A 16638-nucleotide genomic window follows, 5' to 3' on the forward strand; every position below is an offset into this window, starting at 1 on the left:
TCCGGGAGAGCCCACCACAACCACCACCAATCCTCCTCGACAGTCCGCCTTGGAATTCGCATTGTCAATTGGCCTCTAACTAGGCGTACAATTCGGCCATGGCGACAAAAATGTCTCGAAGCCGGACAATCGTCTCGGCTCTGCGGCCTTCAGCGGCCGTCAGTGGACAGGGCGTCCGTGCCTTTTCTGTGTCGGCCGCCCGGCTCGTCAACATGCCCAAGGAGGCTGAGAACTTGCGAAAGGCCCCTCGGGATCAGATTGGAGTTCTCAAGGCGCCTCTTGTCAATCCGGCCGACAAATACCAGAGCAAGTCGGACAACATGCACCGATACGGATCGTGGCTTATGGGCTGCCTACCCAAATACATACAGCAGTTTTCTGTATGGAAGGATGAGCTTACCATTTACATCTCGCCCTCGGGTGTCATCCCCGTCTTCACGTTTTTGAAGTGTACGTCTATTGCCGATGCCCTGCTGTCGGCTACATTGGATTATTCCCGGTGCTAGGGTTGCTGCAATGCCGTGGACGGTCTTCGCTAACCGCTACAACGAATACAGACAACACCTCTGCTGAATTCACACAAATGAGCACCATCACCGCATGCGACTTCCCCACCCGCGACAAGCGCTTCGAAGTAGTGTACAACCTCCTGTCCGTCCGCCACAACTCCCGCATCCGTGTCAAGACCTACGCCGATGAGGCCTCTCCTGTCCCCAGTGTCACCAGCCTCTACGACGGCGCCAACTGGTATGAGCGCGAGGTCTACGACCTCTTTGGCGTCTTTTTTGCCGGCCACCCTGATCTGCGGCGCATCATGACCGATTACGGTTTCGAGGGTCACCCGCTCCGCAAGGACTTCCCCCTAACGGGCTACACCGAGATCCGGTATGACGAGGAGAAGAAGCGAATTGTTACCGAACCCCTTGAACTTACGCAGGCGTTCCGCAACTTTGAAGGTGGTTCTAGTGCATGGGAAATGGTTGGTCCTGGTGAGGACCGTAGACCGGATACTTTCAAGCTGCCTACGCCAAAGCCGGAGAAGAAGGAGGAACCTAAGAAATAGAGAGCGGGCCTAGCGAAAGGGAAGGGAAGGGAAGGGAACACCCCTGTACTGTACATGATTTTTCTTGGTTCTCAATAAGGAATTTGCCATTATTGGCATGTATTAATGGCAATTGCTACCAAATCACGCTTACCTGGTGCTTTGTGATGATGGATCATGTTTTAATCAACGTCAGCCGCTTGGTATTTCATATCAAAGCATATCTACCATTCTCTGGTCCTTTGCTCATATCAGATCAGCATTTACAGTGCGGCTAATTAATTCATCATATAGTAGCCGTAATCCCCAAGTCAGTGCCAAAAAAACATGTGTATAACATCGACAAAAGAAGCTTATTGTGTCAACTTTGACAACGGCCAAGGCCAATTCTTGTATTATGCCATATCCTGCGTCAGTCTATATTCTCATTGAGCAGCTCGACCCCTTTCGCGCATCACTTTCCACGCACTGTCTCAACTTCACGAAGGAAGGGGAGACTGAACGACATAGCCGCATCCAGCAGACTATTCTCGCCAAATCATACATCAACCAAGAAGGAGGCAACGAAAAATATGAGTGGGAAGAACAAAAGAGTAAATATCCACAGCCACGTGCCACATGTGGACGGCCGGGCCCGTCGAGGGTGGTTCGACTTGAAGCACAAAGAAGGTAAAGTACACAAAGTAAAATAGACATGCATAATACAGACTCGTTATCTGCGCCCACCCTCTAAACCGTCGCCTTCGCTGTGCGTGTGTGTGATTTTGAGGTGAACCCAAAGCATTAACTCGGGAGACTTGTAATTCTCCCCGTTGCAAAGCCCAGAAGTGGAGAAATTTGACTCTTTAATTTGCAAGCACGCTGAACCTCTCAATAATAAAACTCCGTCGAATGCTAGAAAATTCTGTACCTTTGTATACAGCTGTTGTATGTGCCCCTTGTCAATGGTGTTGATTTGCTTCGTGTTATCGGTTCGGTTCGTTTCATTTCTGTGGAAGGAAATTTGGAAAGAAGATGTCACAGACGATCATATAAAGTCTTTGAAGAACAACGAAAAGGTACCGTAAGTAAATGGAGTAATTGGAGCCATTTGATTGGTTTCACCACATACTGTTGCCACCGTGATGCCGGTGGTCTGAATCATCACCTTGATATTGGTAGTAATCCTTGACGCTGTGGCCGTATCCGTCTTGGTTGTCATAGCTGTAGTCTTCTTGGTTGTCATTTCCGTGCTCGTCTTCATAAATTTGAGCTTCATCAACGTAATCCACTTGGTTCTCAGATCCAGACTCGGCATACTGGACAGCAGCCTAAATTATGCGTCAGCGCATGGATATTCCCAGGTAAAAGATCAACGGCTTACTCTGTGATAGTCAAAATTGTATTGCTCCAAGCTATTGTCAGCATCCTCGTCATCCATTTGCTGTTGCGCAAGATACTCTTGCTCTTGTCTCTTCCGCCGAGCCTCCTCTTCAAGTCGCTTTTGTTGCGGAGACGTCGGTACGTTCATTTGAGGATGCATGGCCTGGACAATGGCTAGATAGCTGTACATGAAATTGCTGAGCAGCACTTGGCTGAGCAGCGGTCGACGAGGATGGGCCAGTTTGATATGAGCCATTCGATAGATAGCTCTCTCCTCCAACAATGGGAAACGTGTCCAGTTATAATCCACATCGGGCTGCAAAGGCTTGTAAACCGGCTCCTCAGGAACTTGAAGGTGCTGGCTCTTTTTGCCTGACTTTTCCTTCTCTTCTTTCCGTTTGCTACCGCCGAAAATCGAGGAGAAAATATTACCATCCTTATCTTTCTTGGAATCGCTTTTTCGGTGACTTTCTTTTTTCCGCTCCTCCAACAACTTGTTGTCCATATTGTCCCTATCCAGGACCAGACTTTCACGTCCCTTCGCGGGCGTCTTGTCAATTGAGCTCTGAATAACATCAAGCCTAGCATTATCAGACGTTTTTTCAGCAAGTGCCTTGGCCTTTGCTCGTTTATTCTCCTCTTTTTTCTTATCCTTGTCGTCAGTAACGCCTTTGAACCATTTCCATGCACCTCCGGATTTGCTTGATGTGCTGGAAGCATCGTCGTCTCTGTCTTTTTTTGATCTTTTGTCGGACTTCTTGTCAATTTGGCTGAATGTTGGGATGACAGTGAGATTGTCAGTTCGTGATGCATCGCCGGTGAGAAGAGACGATGATGCTGATGCGAATTTGTCGTTATAGGACGGTTGCTGTGAAGGCGGGAGAGGTTTCGACGAGTACTGAGCCTGCTGGTTTTGTTTTTGAAGGGGATAGTTATTTGTAACCGGTGTTGAATGTCTAGCAGCGTGGGGACCAAGTGAATCTTCCACAACGACTTCGGGTGTCTTTGGCGTGGATTCGGGCTTCAACGAACCAGTAGTCTGTGATGAAGACCGTTGGGGAAATGTCCCCGAGAATTGATTGCTTGCATGGCCTGGCTCATCGTTTCGCGGCTCACCTTCTGGGGGCGACGCAACGGTTGGCATTGATATTGCTCGGACATGGAGCTGCTCTTGCACTGGCGGTGATGCGACCCTAACGTCTTCCTCGTTCGGAGAAGACCCGTCGTTACCTGGTGAGTCTTGAGAAAAGTCCCATTGCTTTCTGACCGATCTTGATGGCCTGGAATAGTTTTCTGATAGTGGCTCTTGAACGCTGTCTGGTGTGTGTCCCCGTAACGCGTCCCTTGGAGGTACACTGGGCAGGTCCGGCAATTCGCCGTCTTGTTGCTTTTGCGCCAAACGCTTTGAAAATGGTACTCTGTCGCCAGATCGTAGACTACCACCCTTGCGATAGGTCGTTCTTGTCGATCTTCTTAGCCCCATCCCAGGAGCCATGGGAAGAATTGGCATATCATCAGTGCTACCCTCCTCTCCACTGGGCGTATTATGTACTTCCTTTGCAAGCTTTTGAACGGCACGAGTGGGATCCTTGACCAACTCATCAAGGCTTAGTTCGCGGTTATGACTGCCCGCAGTTGACCGTTTGCGCTCTAGGCGGTCTGCTCCGTCAACATATCCTACTGCTCCTTGCCCACTGGAGTTATCAATCTGCCGAGAGAGCATTGACTTCTGGCGTCTCAGGGACCCAGGGTTGCTGCGATTCAGGTCACTGCCATCTGCAGAGAGAAAAGACTCCCCCGATCTCCTTCTAATCGACTGTACACGGTTCTCCAGGAAAGACTTGAATTCACTCGGGGCAAGTTCGGGGTGAACTCTGGCTGGGACCCATAAAAGCCTGGATGGATCGTTCTCGTCGTCATTCCCAGACGGGGCTATGGCTGGCATTGCTGAAAGTCCAATAGGTGGCATATCCGGATCAATACTGTTTCCGACATCCATGGACATGCGCCTGAGAGCCTGCAGGTTGCTCAATTCCTGCGCGATGTCATTTGGGTTGTCAATGTTGGTAAGCGGAAATTGCGAACCCGCCTCGCCGGCTTGAACATCGCGTAGTGATAAAGCCGGCGATGCAGGCGCTTTGGAGCCTCCTTCATACTGCATACTGGTTCGACGATTCGGTGAGGGGATGTTCATGGTTTGTGATTTTTTAAGGCTCTCGCCATGTTCTTCATAGGAGGACTGTGTAGCGTAAAGTTCATCCGACATTGAGCGTGTCAATGGTTTGCGGGAATCGTATTCCATTTGCTGCTGATGTCGGGAGCGGGCATGAGCATGGTGCTGCGAGTCGAGATGGGCTGGTCGTTGTAACTGCTCGTGGTACGAAGATCCATCGATAAAACTTAATGGTCGACCGCCAGTTTCGGACCCAGAATCGTCCTCATCGCCATACAGCGTCCCTATAGCTTCTGTGACATGGTGGCTCGGGTCTGAGATTGAAAGTTGACTTGCATGACCGCGACGGCTGCTGAAATTTCCCGCAGTTTCGTCGCGGGGTCGGGATGAGGTCTGTTGGAAGGCATCAGATCAGCAAACAATACAGGGGGAGGCGATCTGATTTGGAGCATATTGCCGGGTCTTGTCACTTGGGTCTGAACATGGCCACTCCGGACAGATAGGCTATGGTGCTATCAATCTTGAAGCACGATTTTCAATCTTACCATCATCAAGGGCAATGTGGAGGGCTCTCTGTCTGCTTCCGAGGTGCCGTGGAGTTGTTCTAAGCAACCTACTTGCACACAAGTCAACCCCCGCGGCGTCTAGTGGTAAGGAGGCCGACTCCTGTCATTCACCAGCGGACAACGAAGCGGATCAGGTCTCGCAGCAGTTGCCGATGTCGAATTGTCGACAACAGTGCGGCGAATTAAAGGCCTCCCTAGCCCAGGCCTTGCTGTCGTCGACGGGCTTTATCGTCGCATGAGGGATACGAGGCTTTGAGGGGGCGGACTGTCGATGCTCAAAATGGTGGGGGGTTCAACCAGGAGACGGCATGCAGTGGGAAGCCGGCCAGAGACGCTGAAGGGGCAATACCAGTGACAGTGAGAGAGTTGGCTTCCGACGAAAGAGGACAGGGCTCGGCGCGTCTTCTCGAGGGAGTTGTTTCTAGGACTTGGTCATGTGGTCGTCAACGGTCAGTTCGAATTATGGTCGTGAGCGCCTGCGACTTGGATGGGAAGGAGAGATGTCCGTCGACGTGCCACTTACTTGAGCCCGGGACCCAGTCACTGCCGTGTCGGACTTGTGCTGCGCCGCCTTCTCAAGTTGTGGACTTCCAAGTTGGGCACTTGAGCATACTGGCATTAACGCACTTGGCGGCGCCTCAGTCATTCTGGCACCGCCAATTGACTCGAGGCTTTGGCAGGCTTAAGCCCGCAATGCACTGCGTCACGTGGCCGGACAGCGCCAATTGACGCCAGATGCACCTCTGCGTCACATACGGCCGGGGCTGTCGGGGTGCTGGAAGCCGCCAAAAGCAAAGCAGACAGGGGCCGTCGGACCACTAGGGCTGATCACCGTGCTAGAGTTACTTTGAGTTCAGCGCACATGTGGGTGCACTTGGATGTACCAGAAGGGGGTACGGAGTACTAGATAGGCCTCGACTCCAGTTGTCAAGCATCAGATCAGACTTGGCTCTTTTCACGGCGCATATCAGACGACTCGCCCACCAAGAACGACGCTTGGTTGCGGGTTTTGCTCAGTGAACTAGCTTGCCATGACTTGCATTTAAATTCTCCATGGCTGACTCAGGGTTGCCATCACGCTTTGAGACAGGTGGTGCGTCCTGCACACCAGACTGCAACTTGACGGCCGTCGAGAGCAACGGAGTCAGCTGAGGTACTGGGTCCAATCCAATCAATGCGACAGTGCGTGCGGCTTTGAAAGGTACCCAGGTCTAAGTAAGTACTCGATTAACTTGAAAGACAGGCACTTGGACTTTTTTTTATTCGTGAATATGGATGACGCCAACTGCGAGACATGCATCAAAGGCTATGCCTCACATTCTGTCGGGTCGTGTCCTTTGACTCCATTGTTGCTCCAAAGTTTGCTGTGCTATTATAAGCAGCCTATCGGGCAGCCCGGTAACTTAGTCCAGCAGCAGCGGCTATCTACCCAGGCACGCAGTCTTTTATTTGAAATGAAGTCTTGATCGCATAGATTCCAGACGTCGCAAATGGTCGCGCCAGGAACACCACCTTCGGTTCTGTAGGGTAGCCATCTGCTGAGTGCAAGTCGCATACAGGGTTTGGTGCCTGTCCAAGACGCCACTGGCACCATTTACTGCGCGGGCATCAAACTAAAAATACTAGCACTTGAGCGGTGCCTGAACTCAGTGTAGCGTAGCAGCTCGCTCCAGCCTCTCTAGCGCCAGTGCGCAGGTTGACATGGAGCCTTTGTTGTTCGCTGTAAGTCAATGCCTGGCGCTCATACGGTACAAACTTGGGGGCACTTGGGGCCAGCCTCAGCACACTTCTTGCCTAGTCTGAATGCGGCTAAGCCGGCAGGAGTTCACCTCCTGAGCGCTGGGACTGGCTGGACGACGCGCAGCACAGTACGCAAAGCACAAACAGACAGTCAGTCGGGTTACAGGCTTACAGCCAGCTGCTTGCTGTTTGGCTCCTGGGCTTCCCATGTCCTTGGTTGGTTCAATGTTGGGTCAGGTCAGAACTTTGGCGAGTGGGAAAATTATCTCCAGCCTTGTTCGACATTTGGAGCCGCGAAGACCACACCTCACCCGAGCACCTCCTTTGACTGCGGCCCATCTACCCTCTCCGCCGTCATCCTATTTGATACCCAGGCCATCTCCCGCCGCGCCTCATCTTTTTCCTCCTCTTCCTCGACGAACGACTGTACGTCTTGTACGCCTTGGAATTACGAATCATCTCGCCTCTTGCCTCTCGCCAGAAACCCGGAGCGCGTCTGATTGATCGAACAACTCCTCGTCGATAGAATGGCTGCTGTGAGTTTGCTTTGTCCAAACGTCCTCGTTTGCTCCTTCCTGCTGGCGCACCGCCAATTCCACCCTGGCGTAGATCGGGCAGCTGGCAGAAGCTGGCAGAAGCTGGCAAACACCTGTCAAGCCTGACTGTACCGTTTAGTGCATGGCTTTGTATTTTGCGTTTCACCACTCTCATCTTCGAACCATCCCCCGTCTCCTTTCTCTTTCCCGTCATCGTCACCACCGACGCAGCGCAAGACCCCAAACCCTTGGATTCTCCCGCTGCCATCACACAACCATCCCCACGTGCCTCCCATGGCTGCTAGATTCACCACTGCTAGGACTGCTCCTCTAGGAGCAAGGACGTCTGCTCCACGAACCTTGACTAACGGGTTCCAGTCACGACCCTACAACAGCCAGGGCTATCTGCAAAACGGCGGCAGCAGCTTGCCACCCGGCGCCGCCCCCCTCCTACCGAACCAAGGAAGAGTTATTCAGACAGGCCCTATTCGAGTTCTTTGCATTGCTGATGTTCGAGGTGAGCACTTGCATCAGCCCCGGGAGCTGGTACGGCGGCCACAATGGACTTGGACTTATCTTTTGCGCTATAGGAAATCTGAGATCCTTGAACGAACTCGCAAAGCAGGCTCGCGCCGATCACATCATCCACACGGGTGATTTCGGTTTTTATGACGACACGTCGCTAGAACGTATTGCCGAAAAGACCCTCAAGCATGTCGCTCAATATTCTCCCCTGATCCCCGATCCTGTTAAGAAGGCAATCCAACAAGGCGGAAATGGGCCTGTCAAGACCCGGTTCCCACCCAGCGACCTCCCGCTTTCCGAGCTTCCCCTTCTGCTCAGCGGAGAGGTGAAGCTAGATGTCCCCGTCTATACCGTTTGGGGTGCTTGCGAAGACGTTCGAGTGTTGGAAAAGTTTCGGTCCTCCGAGTACAAGGTTCCCAACTTACATATCATTGATGAAGCTCGCTCCATGCTTCTCGAGATCGGTGGTGTCAAGCTCAGACTGCTGGGTCTTGGTGGTGCTGTTGTCATGCACAAGTTATTTGACAACGGTGAAGGCCGAACCACCATTGCCGGTGGCCAAGGCACTATGTGGACGACGCTGTTACAGATGGGAGAGCTTGTTGATACGGCACATCGAGTCTACGATCCTACCGAAACCCGAATTTTTATCACGCATGCCTCCCCTGCCAGAGAGGGCATATTGAATCAGCTCTCTGTTGCTCTGAAGGCCGATTTTTCCGTTTCCGCTGGACTGCACTTCCGATATGGAAGCTCGTACAACGAATTCAGCGTAAATCCAACTTTGGATCACTACCGCGGAAAACTGGCTGCATCCAAGGCCTCCTTCAACGATGTCTGGGAGACTGTGAAAGGTGAGGTCGAGCCAGCCATTGCGCAGAATGAAGCGCAGCAGAATCTGCTCAAGAACGCGCTACAAATTGTCGAAAAGATGCCCACTACTGCCGCCGGTGGTAATCCTTTTGGCGGTCCGGTGACCGGTCAGGCTGCTTTGGGCCAGGTTGATGAGAGTGCCTTCAAGAATATGTGGAATTTCAACCTTGCTGATGCTGCATTTGGCTATCTAGTCTTGGAAATTCAGGATGGACGCATTGGAACGGAAATGCGCGCCCAGGGCTTCAACTTTTCCCATCGTGGTGCCAAGCAGCAGCCAGGAGCTGCTCCCCCTACTACTGCTGCCAGCGCTCCGCCCCCCTCTGTCTCTACTGCTGCTCCTACTGTTAGCACTCCTGCTCCTCCTGTTGCTGCTGCACAACCCGCGGCCCCAGCCAGTAGACAGCCATCATCAACACAGCAGCCAAGGAGTGCTTCGGCAACCACTCCGGCGCCTGGCCCAGCCAAGCCTGCCACTCCTCAGCCCAGCCAGACATCTAACAAGTCTGGCGGCAGCAAGGACAATGAAAAGACTTCAGCCGCCCCAAATGGATCTGCCAACGGCCCCGAGCCCACTTCCTCTCCCGCTCCCAAGACTCTTGCTTCTGACATCATTGGCCTATTCATCATGAACGTGAGCAGCGAGGACCAGTGCCGCGACCTATTTGACGAGGCCGATAAGGGCAAGATTGTCAAGATTGAGAAATGGGGCAACCAGAACAAGGTTGTCCAATTCAAGACTACCGAAGACCGAGATGCTGCCATGGCTCGATTGCCTGAGGAGATCAAGACACGCACTCAAGAAGACCGGACCCGGCCCCTTGTAAAGATCTTCCAACACAGAGAAGGGAAGACGTTTAGTAACCGCGGTGGCGCCGGAACCTGGGGCGCCAATGCGCGTGGAGGCGCTACAGCCAGCGGATATCGAAGCGCAGGCGGCAACAGCGACTCGGAGAGCAACCGACGCGGCGGACGAGGTGGCCGGGGCGGACGGGGAAGTGATCGAGGACGTGGTGGACGTGGTCGCGGTGGCATGAAGGGCGAAGGTGGTGCCTCATCCCCAGCGGCGACCCCGTCAACGCCAGCGGAATGAGGAAGTGATGGCTAGTTGCCACTTGTTTCTCTCATGATTCATTGAATATCCTCACCGTTTTTTCGACATTTCCCACTCACGTATGGAAACCGAGGCATAGTTCTTGGCATCAATTTTCTTGTCGTATTTGATTCTAGCTCTGGAGCAAGGTTGGAGGGAGGAGAGGAAAAAGAGCCGCGTCTCGCAAGGGTCCGCCGTTTTGGGCTGCGTTTCTGTGTACGTGTACCTAATGAGATATTGAGCCTACCGGGGCTTCGCATTCGCGGACTTGGCCCCTATTTTCTACTTTTTAATTTGATTTGTATGGAGTTTATTTGTTCGCATCTTGTTGTTTACATTTTGTTCTTTGCTTTGGGCATTACGATGCTTGCTTGTGTTGCACTGAGCTGTTGAGTGTGGCAAAAAGGTGACCTGAAGTGAGAGTCTTGTTTGACCAAAGGTGACTGATTATGATGATACCAATTGCTTGTGCTGTGCTGACGGATGACGGGATGAAGATTCTTTTTCCCTTTCCTTTTCTTTTTTTTTATAGTTTGACTGGTGGTCGCCGTACCTTTGTAGTTTAATACACTATTATACAGCAAAATTAATCATACACGTAGCTGATTCGATATTACAACGGCTTGATCCCCTTGTGAATGGCCGCAATGCCACCGGTCAAGTTTTCATAGCCATCGCCCGACACGGCAAACCCGGCATCAACAATCATGTCCCTAAAAGCCTCCTGGCTGGGAAATCTGTCAATGCTCTCCACCAAATACTGATAGCTGTCTCTGTCAGCGGCGACTAGCTGGCCAATCAAGGGGATGGCACTGAACGACCACCGTTTATAGATGGCATTCAGGAGAGGATACTTGTCCACCTTTGAGAATTCCAGACAGGCAAAGACACCGCCTGGTTTGAGGACCCTATGGGCTTCCCTCAGTGCAGCGGGGATGTTGGAGAAGTTCCGGATGCCGAAGGAGACGGTGTACAGGTCGAGAGAGTTGTCTTTGATTTGGGCCGGGAGCACCTCGGCGTTGGCCTCGAGGAAGGAGAGGTTGGACTGGTAGGAGGCGGGGAGGTCGAGGGAGCGCTGCTTGCCGACGGCCAGCATGTCCGGGTTGATGTCGGATATGGTGATGTGGATGTTTGGGTTTGCGTTGTCGACGTGTGCGTGTTGGAGCATGCGGAAGGCGATGTCGCCCGTGCCGCCGGCTACGTCGAGCATTCTCTGGGGCTTGCCGAGGGGTGTGGTTGCTCCCGGGTTGAGGGAGGAGACGAAATGGTCCCTTTGGAGGCGTGTGTCAGTCAGTATTGGTGTGGGAGGCAATGGCGATCTTGGAGGAACATACTTCCATAGCCTGTGAATGCCCAGGGACATGAAGTCGTTCATCTTGTCGTACGACTCGGCGACGCTGGAAAAGACGCCTGCGACGCGATCTTGTTTCTCGCTCTCCGTCACCGTCTCGTAGCCAAAGTGTGTTTCGCGATGTGCCGTTGGAGTTCGTTGCTGCTCCCGGCGCAAGTGGGTTGTGCAAAAAGGGCGGGAGGCTGTGCGGTTGAGACATCTTGATGGTCGGAAGGAACTGATTGTACAGCTCCGCAGAGCTCGGGGTGCCACCATCTTTATAGGGTATCGCAATTGGCGGTGCTTGGGTGGTAAGAGGCGGAGTGTGGTCGTGAGAATGAATATAGGGTCGTATGAGGTTCGTTGGCCGTAGTATGTACTCCGTAGTAGTATGGAAATTTGCGACATGGGAGGACCAGGGTGGAGCTCGAGCCACAGTTGTGATGTGATGTCTTGTGGCGTTGGTGGGTGAGTTGCAGATGCGCAGAATCATGTGCGTTGGTAGAATAACCAAGGGGAAAAAAAAGAAGGAAAATTAAGAAGGCAAAGAAAAAAAAAAGAGAAGAAATCTAGGGAATAGACGTAGTTTTTTTTTTTGGGTGAATTGTTGTCGTCTACGAAGACGTGGCGGCGGTTGAGTCTTCAGCAGCCTGCTCGGTATCGGTAAGCCTGCGTTTGTAGGCAAGCAGGGCGCTGACATACTTGTTGATTTGGGATTTGAAAAACCAGAAGACGAGGCCGACCAGGGACATAATTCCGAGGATGAGGAGCGCGAGACTGCTTCCGGGGGTCATCATGTCGGCGTGATCTGGCTTTGTAACTGCAACCTGATTCCCGGTGTTGTATGTATGGCTTTGCGATATGGCTGGTTGCTACAATCTGCACATGCAGCAGATATGGATGAAGGGGGTTGCAGGTGAAGACACTCGGATTTACACGACATGCACTTCAAGGCAGAAAATTGACATGAATTCGATATTCATTGTTTACAAACCGTACGGATCTGTGCAACCGCCAACAGAAGCTGCCAGCTGCCACAGTCGCGGCTCTGTACGTACTCGCAGTCTGAGCTGTGAATAGCAAACTTATGGAGTGCAACGCGTAGCACAAATGTCCGTGGGACGAATGCCAGCCTCCAATTGGCGTAATAGGATGTCAATATAGCCGATGGCTCTTGGCTGCCGAGTTTCAAGCGGATCAATTTATGTACAGAGCAATCGGCTGGGGTAATTTTTTCTTGAACTCCCGGGGTTTTCTTGCCCCATCCCATATCAATCCGGGGTTTGGGTACTGGATAGACCCGACCGAGGTGGCGGGTTCTGTCGGCTCAAAGCGTCATCGCCGCCGCAGGCCGTCGACAACCATTCAATGTTGTCGCAGTCTGTAGACTTTCTCCGCGCCAACTGGGCCGAAAACACGATTGACATTCTTTACCCGTCTTTTTTTGTGCTCTTTCCCGAGGCGTCGGCTAAAGCATCATCACAACCGTTTTTTCGCTTGAGAAAAAAGAGACATCGTGTTGTGAGAGCCGGAACCCCCCATTCTCACCATGAAGTCCAGAGTCATCCGCAACCTGCCCATCCGACGGGCGACAACGTCCATCCCCAAGACGGCCTTTGCCACACCCGTCCGCGCCGCGAGCAGCGTTTCCCAAAGACCCAATTCCGATCATGTCTCCTTCCCTGGTGCGCTGAAGAGCGCCTTCACGACGCAATTGAGCTTTGAACATCCCGAGTCGTACAAGGCCCTGCCTACGTATAGAGTGGTCGATCAGCATGGCGCTGTGGTCGACCAGTCTTTCCAGCCTGACATCTCGGACGAGACGGTGGTGAAGCTGTACAAGGACATGCTGTTTATTTCAATTATGGACTTGATCATGTTTGATGCCCAGCGCCAGGGCCGCCTGAGCTTCTACATGGTGAGCGCCGGCGAGGAGGCTGTCAGCGTGGGCAGTTCGAGTGTTTTGGATCCAGAAGACCCCGTGTACTGCCAGTACAGAGAGCAAGGGTTTTTCAAGGAGAGGGGAATGACCACCAAGGAGTTTATGTCGCAGCTGTTTGCGAATAAGAATGACCCCGGCAAGGGGAGGAACATGCCTGTTCATTACGGCAGCAAGAGGTTGAATATCGTGAGTGTACCGTCTGCGCTGGTCGCGGCCATGCCGGTAGTCTGGCCTTTGAAAAGCTAATTGCGTCCCATACAGCACACTGTTTCTTCGCCGCTGGCAACGCAAATCCCTCAGGCGTCGGGTGCCGGCTACGCCCTGAAGATGCAAAAGCTGCAGGACCCCAACTCCAAGGCTAAGGTAGCGGTATGCTTCTTCGGCGAGGGTGCTGCCAGCGAAGGTGACTTCCACGCCGCCATGAACATTGCTGCGACGCGCTCGTGCCCCGTCATCTTCATCTGCCGCAACAACGGCTACGCCATCTCCACGCCCACGCTGGACCAGTACCGCGGAGACGGCATCGCCAGCCGTGGCATTGGCTATGGCATAGACACGATCCGCATTGACGGCAACGACATCTGGGCCGTGCGCGAGGCCGTCAAGAAGGCCAGGGAAATGGCCCTCCAGGACGGCGGCAAGCCCATCCTCATCGAGTGCATGACCTACCGCGTCTCCCACCACAGCACGTCCGACGACTCATTCGCCTACCGCGCCCGCGTCGAAGTCGAGGACTGGAAGAGGCGCGACAACCCAATCACCCGCCTGCGAAAGTGGATGGAGGCTAAGGGTTGCTGGGACGAAACCAAGGAGAAGGAGGCCAGAGATAGTCTGCGAAAGGAGATCCTCAAGGGCTTCTCCGAGGCCGAGAAGGAGAAGAAGCCTGCGCTGCGGACTATGTTTGAGGACGTCTATGAGGAGTTGACGCCCGACCTGAAGGCGCAGATCAAGGAGCTTCGCGACATGCTGGACAAGTATCCAGATGAGTACGACTTTTCAGAATACGATGGCGGCAAGGAGTCCCTGAAGGTGTAGATGGGTCATGTGGGAAACGAGTTAAAAGTGACTGAAAAAAAACATTAATAAACGTGTAAAACTCCAGCGCTATGCTGAATAAATTTATGAATTCGTTGGAAAGGCTCGCCACGTGCTGTTTTGATTTGGAAGCAGCGTGCAGAATGGCCTCTATGACGCTGGCTTTAAAAAACGAGACTGACTTGTAATAACCTGTATATAGGCCTTATTAGTCAATCTATGCGGGAAAACTCGTCACTCGTCAAAGTGATTGTACCATGTATATGCTTCGAAATTATTAGAGTGCCGTGGAGGAATTGTAGGAACAATGAGGCATATGTGGCACATGGCTGAGCAATATCATTGTCTAAAGAACGACTTTTTATGACATCGTGATTCATACAATGGGAGCTCTACTACTAATTATGGCGGGCTCAACACTATTGCCCTCGAAAAACTTGTGGAAGACTCACAGAGAGCTGGAATCAAACGCACGGAATAGCTAGGTGGTCAAAAACTTCAAAGAGTAAAATGTCCATGGCTGGCGGGACAAGGAGAACACTGAGGCGTTCAATCATAAACCACAAGGGCCATATTCATAGGCAACGGCCCGACTGGATTATTTTGCATCTCGACACGAAGCGAATCGATCTTGGGCTCATCAGGCATCTAACATCTCTTATTATCTCTCTGTATATTGCATTTTGAATCGTGTTGATAAGCTTCTCTTTTGTAATCGCCCTGGCCTGCAAGCCTGAGGGCCGAAGGCGGGAGCAAGCCGAACCCACATGGAGCTTCTACAATAACAAGGAAAGGCCTTTGTTCCTTTCTTAAGGAGCACGTATGTTCGTGTTGGTGGTAAAAGTCGTAGTATCGCCATTCCACCAACGTATTGCAGATAAGATGGGACCATGTTAATACCAAACCCTACACCCTGTGACGAGGCGGCTCATGTCTGCAGATGGAGCACAACAGGGAAACCTGACCGCGGCCCAACCATGCAGAAGTTAGGATCTTCTCCTAGTATAAAGAGCAGGAAGACGAACTGGCAAATTAGTACAGTTGTCCTCGATAGATAGATAGGAGTGGTGCGATTGTGAAGTGGTTTCTCGTAACAGCCTCCCCTATGCTCCTGAGTCTGCTTTCCTATGGGCCGTCTTCTTTGGTACGTCTGATCCTTTAAACGGTTTAAACAACTCGCTAGTAGACGTTACTGTAGGAATAGTGCAGGCAAGTGCTGCATTTGCTAGTGATAATATACACAGGAAACTTAAGCCCAAAGAGTCATGTGGTTCCAACGTGGAGGTGACCCAGCGTCACTCAACATGGGAATAGGTCCATGTCGCGAACCAGCATATGACTGTGACCAGATCGGCCTGCTCGTTCCCTAGTCCTCTGCCGAAAGGGAAGTGCAATTCGGACCAGGCAACTACCTCGTCACGACGCTGGTCCAGCGTGCCTTTTCCCCACCTCCCATAAACGCTCGCCTCCTCTTCTCTAGCTATTGAGGAACGTCTTGCCAACAAGTGTGTTCGAAGTCTAGATCAGCAGAGGACAGTTGTTATTCGAGAGAGAGAGCTCTAATTGCATTTTGCTGGGCCAGGGAGTTAAGAAACGGATATGTGAAAATAGCAGCATAGAGTATCTCTTATCATGTTAGATTCCGGAGCTGGGTATAGTTGGGGACTTGGGAGTGATTCTACCTGGTGTCCATGGGATGGATTCAGTCACCAATATCAATACATGCGCAGCGTTGCACGTCTGAGCTTGAGTGCCATGTTCTTGCCATTAGCTGGGACAGGTACGGGAAAAACAAGAGGGAATGAAAGGAACGAGGCGAGAAGGATGAACAAAATCGCTGCTCGGGGCGGAGGCATGAGATGCCTGGCACTTACTAAGATCATGACACTCGACTTCGCGAGTGGAGCAGCTGTTACGTCAAAGTAGGGACCCAGCACCAGGCTCTGATTGGTGAAGAAAAGGGGACGGCTGAGCAAGACCAACCACTCAGAGGCCGGAACCTCGACAGCAACATTGCAGAACACACGGCTTACATCTGTCATCCCGCCATGACCATGTCCATCTTATCGCCATAGCCCATTGCCCGACCGCACACAGCAGTTGACACATCCATCATCACCTCCTCCCGTTCAGTCAACAGCATCCAAGACAATCCTATCCACCACCTGCTACCGGATCTCGCTTCCAGATCTGCTACGCACTGATGCGTATCGACTGCACAGCATTACTTGGCGTAGCGTAGGCACGGGGAACAACGAAACGCCGAGACGTCACGGCTCACCGTGTGCCATTCCGTCTTTGTCACTTGCTAGCCTGCCCATAACCGTCTCAATACCCAACGGCCGGCCCGACCACAAAACAACACCAAATACTCCCGAAAACCCATCATCGAGCCCAGCTACTCACTGTACCTCGCACATC

The 16638-nt window shown here is 52.2% G+C and overlaps 6 protein-coding genes across 6 annotated transcripts; 3 read left to right on the forward strand and 3 right to left on the reverse strand.

Moving 5' to 3' along the window:
- Positions 1-110: 110 nt before the first annotated feature.
- On the forward strand, positions 111-1063 carry nuo-31 (NADH-ubiquinone oxidoreductase 30 subunit; the record flags this gene model as incomplete). Its single annotated transcript, XM_014691528.1, has 2 exons — positions 111-450; positions 558-1063. 2 exons carry the CDS (start codon positions 111-113, stop codon positions 1061-1063), a joined length of 846 nt encoding a protein of 281 aa, XP_014547014.1.
- Positions 1064-2142: 1079 nt separating this feature from the next.
- On the reverse strand, positions 2143-5789 carry zds1 (the record flags this gene model as incomplete). The annotated part of the gene is made up of 3 exons (XM_014691529.1): positions 2143-2352; positions 2406-4970; positions 5667-5789. 3 exons carry the CDS (start codon positions 5787-5789, stop codon positions 2143-2145), a joined length of 2898 nt encoding a protein of 965 aa, XP_014547015.1.
- Positions 5790-7713: 1924 nt separating this feature from the next.
- Positions 7714-9910, forward strand: G6M90_00g036220 (uncharacterized protein; the record flags this gene model as incomplete). Its single annotated transcript, XM_014691530.1, has 2 exons — positions 7714-7936; positions 8010-9910. The coding sequence occupies 2 exons, from the start codon at positions 7714-7716 to the stop codon at positions 9908-9910; spliced, it is 2124 nt and encodes a 707-aa protein (XP_014547016.1).
- A 613-nt stretch (positions 9911-10523) lies between these two features.
- On the reverse strand, positions 10524-11516 carry coq5 (2-methoxy-6-polyprenyl-1,4-benzoquinol methylase; the record flags this gene model as incomplete). Its single annotated transcript, XM_014691531.1, has 2 exons — positions 10524-11181; positions 11245-11516. The coding sequence occupies 2 exons, from the start codon at positions 11514-11516 to the stop codon at positions 10524-10526; spliced, it is 930 nt and encodes a 309-aa protein (XP_014547017.1).
- A 338-nt stretch (positions 11517-11854) lies between these two features.
- On the reverse strand, positions 11855-12034 carry G6M90_00g036240 (uncharacterized protein; the record flags this gene model as incomplete). The annotated part of the gene is made up of 1 exon (XM_066130179.1): positions 11855-12034. The coding sequence occupies one exon, from the start codon at positions 12032-12034 to the stop codon at positions 11855-11857; it is 180 nt and encodes a 59-aa protein (XP_065986202.1).
- A 755-nt stretch (positions 12035-12789) lies between these two features.
- ODBA (2-oxoisovalerate dehydrogenase subunit alpha 2) lies at positions 12790-14217 on the forward strand (the record flags this gene model as incomplete). The annotated part of the gene is made up of 2 exons (XM_014691532.1): positions 12790-13368; positions 13444-14217. The coding sequence occupies 2 exons, from the start codon at positions 12790-12792 to the stop codon at positions 14215-14217; spliced, it is 1353 nt and encodes a 450-aa protein (XP_014547018.1).
- Positions 14218-16638: the final 2421 nt, after the last annotated feature.

This window comes from Metarhizium brunneum, chromosome 2 (genome assembly GCF_013426205.1).
Source record: "Metarhizium brunneum chromosome 2, complete sequence".
Taxonomy (NCBI): Eukaryota; Fungi; Ascomycota; class Sordariomycetes; order Hypocreales; family Clavicipitaceae; genus Metarhizium; species Metarhizium brunneum.